This window comes from Rhipicephalus microplus, chromosome X (assembly GCF_043290135.1).
Source record: "Rhipicephalus microplus isolate Deutch F79 chromosome X, USDA_Rmic, whole genome shotgun sequence".
NCBI lineage: Eukaryota > Metazoa > Arthropoda > Arachnida > Ixodida > Ixodidae > Rhipicephalus > Rhipicephalus microplus.
The window spans coordinates 321,897,782-321,907,073 of NC_134710.1; the positions used below are offsets into that span (position 1 = coordinate 321,897,782).

A 9,292-nucleotide genomic window follows, 5' to 3' on the forward strand; every position below is an offset into this window, starting at 1 on the left:
GGATTATTCACACCACGAGAATTCATACTACACTTGAACACATTCAGGCTGTCAACGAAAAATTTACTGAGAAATTTGTACGAGTTCACTTGTGTCACAAAAAAAAAACCTCCTGGCCTGCGCGGAAGCACAGCACAGTCACAGCAAAGGCCTTTCATAAGCTTTTCTAACAATCTTTGTGTAAATGCTAGAAGCACCATTGCTTGGTATTCACTATGCCAAAATATTCATAATTTCAGCATATTAGGCCGGCATTTAGTATGCTACCCTTCGCCATTTTTCGGAGACGGGTGGTATTCGCTAAACATCTGTAACGAATTTTGTGATTCATTCAGTAGCTGGCGACGATGAAGAATTGCGCCTGAAGTGGGTATGTGCCACAGGTGATGAAGAACAAGCTTTTGTAATGTGTAGGAGTAATGAACGACCCACTCCTCATGCTATTCGCATTATGTGACGCCGTTTTTTTTTGCCGTTCTAAAACACCTTATTGTTCATAATAACGCAATCTTTTTTCTGAGATCAAGCCTGCTTAAAGAAAAATTGTGTACGAATCACAAGCACTGGCATGCCTCACTGGCACGCAGTGGACCAGGGTTCGAATCTGACTATGACACCACAAGTATTTGGTGTTTTTCATTTGAGTTTCCTTCCTTATTTTGTGCAGCAGTAGTTACAGACACCGGCGGCGGCGGTTGCGGACAACTGCGGCGCTGCGCGTGACCCGTATTGTGATCTCATAACAGCTTTCTCTGTAAGACCATGCAATGCTTCGCCGCATGGCAAGACCAATGAAGCAGCACCTTGATTCCGATTTTCTTTGTCTATGTGAATGGAAACTTTTCCTACAACACTTAATTATTTTTGTACTGTTCCTGGGTATTCTATATGTAAAATGTATATTTTGGTTTGCTTCATTTTGAATATTTTGCATATATAAGGTGTTAATTGCACTGCTTACTAGCTCGTTACCAAGCTGCTACTCATTACACGAAACGCAGCTATATGCGAAACCTGCACTGACACAAGTCGTTTTGTACTCAGTACGCACAAGGAACAGGATATAGCTATCGCGTTCAACTAACTCCTAAAGGCCACGCTTAAAAGTCGCTCACTTTTCATTTGCACATTTCGATTTTTTGGTCATAGACAAGATGTTTTTTCACTCACAACAAAACCGACGCTGACGTCGGAATTTCCGCGAAGCGAGGTCTTAACTAATCACGCTGTATACGAAGGAGCGAAAATTCTCATCATGAAAGCAGATTGCTTTGCACACAACTGCGACATCAGCAATGAATGAGGCGTCAAATTTAGCCGCGCGCGAAAGTGGACCTTTGTTTTATTAGCTTGAAAATGCACCTTTTGTGCTATCCACGTACAAGAAAAAAAATTTAAAAAAAAGAACAGCACATGCCCACTGTGGAAGCTTTTTGGACAGCTGAATGTGTTTTAAGCTGAAGTGTCCTCAAGCTAGGCAGCATGAGAGGAGTTTGCATGCTGCAGCTGGCATGGCTCGTGTGGATAGCAGTGGTCATTTCCTGAAGCCGTGCTTCTTGGTCCACTCACGCGCCGTTTTCTTGCAGTGGCCCCGATTCTTCCGGTAGCCGGAGGCCCCGTTGGTCGCGTGGGGGTCGGTGACGCTCGGGTTGCTCATCAGCCAGCAACTGGCAGGGAGAAGCTTGGAAATGGACTGAGCGAGAGTCCAAATAGATGTGAGCATGTTGAGGCAAATGTTGCCGTCCCAATCGATGTTGGGGTGGTTGATCTTGCTTTTGAACTTGACCTGCAATGCAGAATAAGCAAAAAACTAAAGCTATCGAGAACAAATATGGACGAAAACGCCGAAGTTGGCGTAACGTGCAAATCTAATCTTGAATTGAGAAAAGTATCGACCTTAAAAGAAAGCGAGAATCGAAAACTTCGGTGAAGTACAAGCGCTTAGACATCAAGGCAGATTGCAGTACCGTTTATTACGCAACATGAGAAACCATGAAAATGTGTAATGCTCTCAAACATATGCTACTTGCTTACGTCACACAAAAATCCCTGGGAGAGCTAAAGTGCACGCTTGTATGTGACCGTTGAAGCAACATTTTACTCGTTATCACTTTGAACCAGCAAAAAAATATTTACATACGCCGGCATCATTTAGGTATAGCACATATACTAATCAAGTTAATGACAGCCTGATTATTATCACGTAACTAGAACCAAGTATTTAAAAAACATGGTTGAATTCACTTTTTAAAAATCGGTATAACACGAAATTGACGTGTGCATGTGGGAGGTAGTGGCCAGATACTGTGCCAGTAAGTGTGGCCAATCTTTCTCTGGTGAGGGAGTGCGTTACAGGCGGTGGTCACCATTGAGGCCGCACCCCTAGATTCTTGATTCCATTCCATCATGGCGCAGATAATTTTAAATGTGGTTGGAAACTTCACAGCACCAGGATTGGAATCACGTCTTGCACGCGAGGTTGACACCCTAACCACTACGCCATCACTGCTTCTATAATGGGAAGAGTTGGGATAAGATTTATTAGGAAGCACCATAGTAACCTGCGCTTCGCCGATCAAATTGCGTTGCTGAGGAACTCAGGGGACAAATTGGAACTCATGATTACGGAGTTAGACAAGGAGAGCAGAAAGGAGAGTCTTAAGAAGATCTGCAGAAAGAGAAAGTAATGTACAACCACCTCGGAAGAGAGCAGTGCTTCGAGATAGGTAATAGCGCCCTTGAAGTTGTAAAAGAATATGTCTCAGGACAGCGAATAACCACGGAGCTGAACCTCAAGGTTGAAGTAACTAGAAGAGTAGGAATGGGGTGGAGCATATTTGGAGAGCACTCTCAAATATTGACAGGTAGATTGCCACTATACCTCAAGAGGAAGGTATATAACAGCTGTATCTTGCTGGTACTTAGCTACGGAGCAGAAACCCGGAGACTTACAAAGTGGGTTCAACTTAAGTTTAGGACAACGCAGCAAGAGACAAGAAGTTAACAGAGATTAGAGAACAAACGGGGGTTAAGGATATCATAGCTGAAATCAAGAAGAGGAAATGGACATGGGCCGGGCATGGAGCACGTAGACAGGATAACCACTGGCCATTAAGGGTAACTTAATTCCTAGAGAAGACAAGCGGGTTAGGGGGAGCCAGAAAGTAAGGTGGGCAGATGAGATTAAGAAGATTGCGCCTATAAAGTGGCAGCAGCAAGCACAGGACGGAGTTGACTGGTTTATCATGAGGGAGGCCTTTGTCATGCAGTGGATGTAGTCAGGCTGATGATGATTATGATAACACGGAAGTGAAATGTTTCATCGCAGATGTAGTTGATCATTCCTTGTGCATTGTTTCACCACACGGGTTATGAAATGAATGCTGCAGTAACAAATTGCAATGTCGCGCGAAGAACGGCAAGCAACTCGAAACTTGAGGCGCACACCAAGTAGAGCGCACGCACGAAATGAGCACACACATGACGAGCGCGAACAAGCAACTGCCACAACAGTCGCATCATGTGTGTGCATCGAAATACTTTCGTGAACATGGCGGCGAGTGAAATGACGTCCACGTTCTTTCTAACTACTATACCTTCAAAACAGACTGTCTTAGAAGCATAAGAAGTACGAAGCACCTGAATCCCGAGATAAGCGCGCGCACGAGTGAGCCACAACGCTAGAAAACATCTATACGTACTTTGACCACGCCATGTGGAGGCGCGTGCATAGCGACGTGCAAAGTAGGGCGGCCCAACGGCCTTTAGAGCAAGTGATCCCATCATCCGCCCGTCGTGTCTTCTCGCTACTGATTACAAAAACAAGCTAAAGTTTCTGAGCTGTCAGGACCGCCATAGCTCGGGAAGTTCAGCACCAAGTTGGAGAAGGGTCGCTCTGTAGTTTAATGGTTAGCGCCGGACGCTGAGGAACGTGAAGCCGCTTGCTCAACCCCCGCTCCAGAACCTTTCCTCCTCGTTTTTTGATTGCAATTTGTTAGTAAATGTTTTACAACGTCATATAGATGACGTAAATTTATCACGGATTCTCGGTGGACCCGAAAATAAAACACCTTCATGTTAAACAAAAGTTACTTAACCACCGCAAAATAAAGTGCATGTGCTTCTCTATCATGCGGTGCTCGTCGGGATAATTTTGTCCTGTGCTTAATTAGTTAACTTGGATCAAGAAACAAAGCCCGCGATGTAGGAAATAAAACCACGTGTCATTGCTCGTGTACTACCGTACAGCAGCGCTCTCAAACGTACTTCAAGCGAAGCAATCATTGGGCGGACCATGACGAAATGAGTGGCCCTGGCCATGGCTTGTCGGTCCATCAGTATTTATAACAGGTGCCAACGGCAAGAAAGCGCAGTTGTCACTGATTAGCGATATGTTGACTGTCTTATGGCTTCGCTTGCTTCGGTTGGAGCTGAAATCAGAGCGCTGCAGTGATTCAGCGCATGAGTGCAGTCACGTGGTCCTATTTCATATGTCGCATGCTTTCTTTAAATGTGGGAAAACTTGAATCAGCACGGAAAATGTATGTTGCTACAAACAATAGGATCAGTTGTTCTGAAATGCCCTCTAAATGAAAAAAAAAACACACTTAGCATTAAAAAAATAATTTCCACAATTTATTCTCGTTTATAAACTTATAAGGCACAATAATTAGATACTCTAATCAGTGCCACGTAATGATGGTTTCATTCAGTTATAGTTCTTTTTTTTTCAAAAGTATTATGTTTCATTTACGAGAAACACCCTGCACGCGTAAAAAACCATGTACATTATTTCAAAACTACTTCTTTTATAACCAAGCAGCTTTGAGAATAAACAGCTTAGCTTTAAGCCTGCACTGGCCAGTTAATTATTCGCTTGTAGCCACCTCACGAGATCTACACATGAATGAGAAGCCGAGTCTCTAAAGTGCTGAGCGCTTAAAATCTAACCGCCAAATAAGAGACAAACAGTTGCGTCATGGTTTTTTTTGTCATGGCATCGCTAACAACCACATAGGAGACACCAGCTCACAGAGCGACAAAAGAAGGTGGGAAAAGACCCACGCAGTGTCCTCAGCATCCTTTACCACGTTTCTCTTTTTTTAAATTGTTTTACTCGATGCGCGTGTTATAGACTTAAGTCATGTTTGTGAATGGTGATAGGCATCCATCGACATACTGACGCGCTTTCCACACAGCAGCTGCAACGCTGCCGACGAGCACAGTGCGTCGGCAAGGAGCCGCCTCCCCGACGCGCTCTGCTCAGAGGCAGCTTTGCAGCTGCTGTGCCGGCAGTCACATGATGATAACTGGCGGTGGAGAGCTTTGGGCTCGATAGAGACCACGTGCCGTAACGCCTATACGACCACCTCAGTATGTCGACGGCGCCTAACACCAATTACAAACTTGTGATAGGCCCTGGTCAAAAAAGCTAGAGACCTTGATGACGGTTACTCAAGCAGTTAGAGTAAGTAACTGTCACCTGAGGCGGCCGAAATGGATAGTCGGCCGGGAACGTGATGTCAAGCTTGAAGGTGCCATCTTCGAACGCACTTCCCCTCGGACCCTGGATGGTGGCCTCCAACTTGAACATGTCACTGGCGTTGACGGGAGCCGCCTTGCAGTTGGCAGGTGGAGCTCGGTTGATGTCTACGAACTCCTTGGAGATGCGCTCCAGCGCGGGCAAACGACCACCGGTGGCCATGCTGCAGCAATTCGAGAACCTGCACTGCTGGACGATTTGGGCTGCGAGTGGCGGCACGTGCCGGGTGCAGTCCGTGCTACTTCGTCGTCACCTCTGGCGAGCCCTGTTTGCACGATGGCTCCAGGCGCGTATGAGCCTCTTTATCATCGGAGAAAAAAAAAACGCGGAAAAAATACTCCGCAATTTATTTTGCCCGAATAGCGAGGGAATTCAAAAAAAGTTTTTGGGGATAGCTACGGTAACCAAGTGAAGTTTATTAATACACCGAATGGTTTTCACTCTGCAGATAAGCATTTATCAGCGTTGCTAAGCAGTTCAATACAGTGGCTCTAATTTTCTTTTTTATTTTTTCTTCTACTTGCCCGTTGTAGGGAGCTCTGTCCACTAGGAAAAATGTGCAAATTGTCTGAGTGAGAGAGCACATTATACAGGTAAAGTTAACCACACAAGAATAACAGTGTTTCTTTATATAGCAGTGGAGGAACACTCTGCAGTTATAAGCTTGAAGCCTACCATCCTTCGCCTTCCGTACGCTTTACTTCCAGGACTTTCGTGCTTGCGCTGCAAACCCTTTTAACACAAAATTCAACCAACTAGCCCGAAAAATAGCCGTTTATATTTAACAAAAACTTCAAGTCATTTACTAAATAGTAAGGTTAGCTCCACTTGGCATAAATCCTAACCAGCACTTTGTTCGAGATATCCGTGCCCCAAAATACTAATTTATATGTGGAGCTTAACGTCCTTAAACCCCCATTTGATAATGAGAGACGCCCTAGTGAAGGGCTACGGAAATTTCGACCAGCTGGGGTTCTTTAACGTGCACCCAAATCTGAGCAAACAGGCCTACAACATTTCCGCCTCCATCGGAGATGCAGCCGCCGCAGCCGGGATTCGATCCCACGACCTGTAGGTCAGCAGCCGAGTACCTTAGACACTACACCACCATGGCGGGGCATGCCCCAAATCATTAAACAGGTATCTGGGGTGCTCCAGTTTGGACTGCCCCTAAATGCTAAAAGGGGTTTTTTCGAAAAACTGAGAAACATGAACGCTGAACCTTGAGCAGTATCGGTGGGCGCTGCGGATAGGGTCGGCCGTTCGGAGTGACGTTTGGTCACTTTGGTGCCGTTTAGTGTACCATTAAGGCTGAACAAGCAGACAAATGTACAGAGAGACAGACAGACAGACAGACAGACAGACAGACAGACAGACAGACAGACAGACAGACAGACAAAAATTTTTGCGTCGAAGGTGCCCAAGAAGGACTATCATCTTTAATAAGAAGCGAATGTACCATGACGTAAATATTTGTAAAGGACCGTATATACCACAGGTGGTACTGTAAAAATCATGCTCATCAACCTCGCTTTGTAGGTTGAATCTTTGTTGAACAAGGACACATTTTGCACCTGCGACGTGCGGTCCTGGTTTCAAGCATGTTCTCTTAAGAAAATTGTTTGCGTAATTTGGTTAGTTTTTGAAAGAACAAAAGTTAATGTGGCATACTGAATTGTATTTAGGAGACCAACGCACCAACGTTCGCAGCATGAAGTGGTGACGTAGAGTCGAGCTGGCGTGATCCATGTGACCGTGACATAATCAAAAGGTGTGTAGTGTATGAACAAGCTGTCGACTGGACAAACAAAAATGTTTAACCCTTTCGGCCCTAGCGTCCTATAAAAATAACATGAATCAACTTTGCTGCCAAATGTGACACAATGAAATTAGAAATCCAAAAAGGTATCCGAACTTTTCTAAATACACCTGCGCAAGCTTGCTTGCTTGCTTGTTCCTTTCTTTTGTGGCTCTCACCCACTGAGGGGGATTGGCCAAGAAAGCGGTGGTTAATGCAAGTCAATACCTATAGATTTTCTAGATTAGGGGAATACAATTACTGTGTTTTGACTGTGAAATTAATTTGGCGCAATGTCAAAAAAAAAAGAAAAAAAATAGGGGGGGGGGAATTAATAGAATTTGTCGAATATCTGAGGTGGAATCGTTATAAGAAATTCTCCTGAAAGTTCAATGATTGCAGTGTATCAGCTAAATAATAAGTGGTAGTGTGGCTAGTAAAATTCTAGAGCTGATCGCTGACTCAGCAAGGTAATCTTTTTGTGTTATATATGAATTCGCAAAGAGCTCCGCAGATGTTCCTGTCGCTGTGTCCCAATGAAGTGACCCCAAAAGACAAAATATTGCGAGTATTAGGTGATATTCCTAATTTTCTGAATAAAATTTTGAAGCAGTTTTTTCTTTGATTTTTGAATCGGTGACATGTGATAAGAAAATGGTCGATATGTTCAGGTTCGTTACAGCTTGAGCACAGAGGGGATGGCACCAGACCAGACCTGTTTAAGTAGAAATTAAGAGGTGGTACACGGCAACGTAATTTTGTTATCAAGACTTCCAATTTACACGTGGGACACCATTTATTATTCCATGGGAAGTGCAGGTGCGAGAAATCTGAATTCGGTATCATGATTTTTGATGAGTCTTCAAGAAGGGAAAGTTTTTTAAACCTCGCTGCTGTTACATAATCTGTAGGAGGCAAGATTGGCACAATCGCAAGATCAAGAGATGTTCGCGCAAGTGTGTCTGTCAGCCATCTAGTTTATAAATATACTACGATAGCTTGGCACCCATATTATTCGCACTAGACGAATGTTTGCCGGGATTAATTATTTAAAAGTCTCTAGTACTGCTGATTTCGACGACGATGATGAGAATGAACACATGGAATACGAGTCAGACACCATCACAGCTGTCGATTGAGTCGCAGGAAGTTTACGAATAGCTAGTATAACGGCCATTAATACCGCTTCAAATATTGGTCTATAATCTGGGAGGCGTAATGAAAATGACCAGAATAATGAGAGAGAAAAAATACCCACACCTGCCTTTTCGCCATTCATAGATGCATCCGTTGCAATTATACTATATTGGTACCCAATTGAGACCTGCGCAAGCATAAGTAGTATTATTTTCGTCATAATCTTCTTTGGAACTCTGCAAAGTGGAAAACAAAATGGCAAACTGCGATAACTATGACACTCGCCACAACGAAATAATAAATAGCTATTTCGTAGTTTTTGATGTTACTTCTGAGACTTCTAACTTGCTATTTACAGAGCGGGTCTTTGTTAACACTAACGTATCGCACGCAGTGGTGAACAATATTCACCTCCCAAACATAGGACACCAGGGCGCAGTTATTGCCAGACCTCTGAATGCATTCAGGCTAATCCAGATGTGTAGCTCTAGTAAAAGCTCCCAATTTCTTGTTATTCTGGTCGATAAACCTGCCCACATCACTTAGATTATATGTACCGGGTGTCTAATAGCAGTATATTACGTAAAAGTTTTTAATTTGTTTTAATAAATATAATTATGGTGCGTGATGGAGCTAGAAGAAGACGATGATAAGGTGTAGTTCAATCAGCTTTCCCTTAGAAGTATGGGTGAAATTAGTACTGGCTCCGCAAAGCAGAGTACGGCAATTTTTTATTAAGTTGGATCTTCCAAAGTGTTCAATATTTAGATGGTAGCCATTCAAATGCAAAGAGGAGCTGTGCATCACGAGCGCAA

General features: G+C 43.8%; 1 protein-coding gene across 1 annotated transcript; it reads right to left on the reverse strand.

Moving 5' to 3' along the window:
* Window positions 1–1,323: 1,323 nt before the first annotated feature.
* On the reverse strand, window positions 1,324–5,762 carry LOC119162086 (ubiquitin-conjugating enzyme E2 D4-like). Its single transcript, XM_075881564.1, has 2 exons — window positions 5,483–5,762; window positions 1,324–1,786 (listed from the first exon to the last, which is right to left on the reverse strand). Exons 1-2 carry the CDS (start codon window positions 5,702–5,704, stop codon window positions 1,535–1,537), a joined length of 474 nt encoding a protein of 157 aa, XP_075737679.1. The 5' UTR covers window positions 5,705–5,762; the 3' UTR covers window positions 1,324–1,534.
* Window positions 5,763–9,292: the final 3,530 nt, after the last annotated feature.

Bases quoted from the DNA above. Each gene is read 5' to 3' on its own strand.
- LOC119162086 (XM_075881564.1), bottom strand. From the start codon at position 5,704: ATGGCCACCGGTGGTCGTTTGCCCGCGCTGGAGCGCATCTCCAAGGAG. The intron at 1,787-5,482 runs GTGACAGTTACT...TCTGCATTGCAG, and splicing joins ATCCATTTCGGCCGCCTCAG to GTCAAGTTCAAAAGCAAGAT.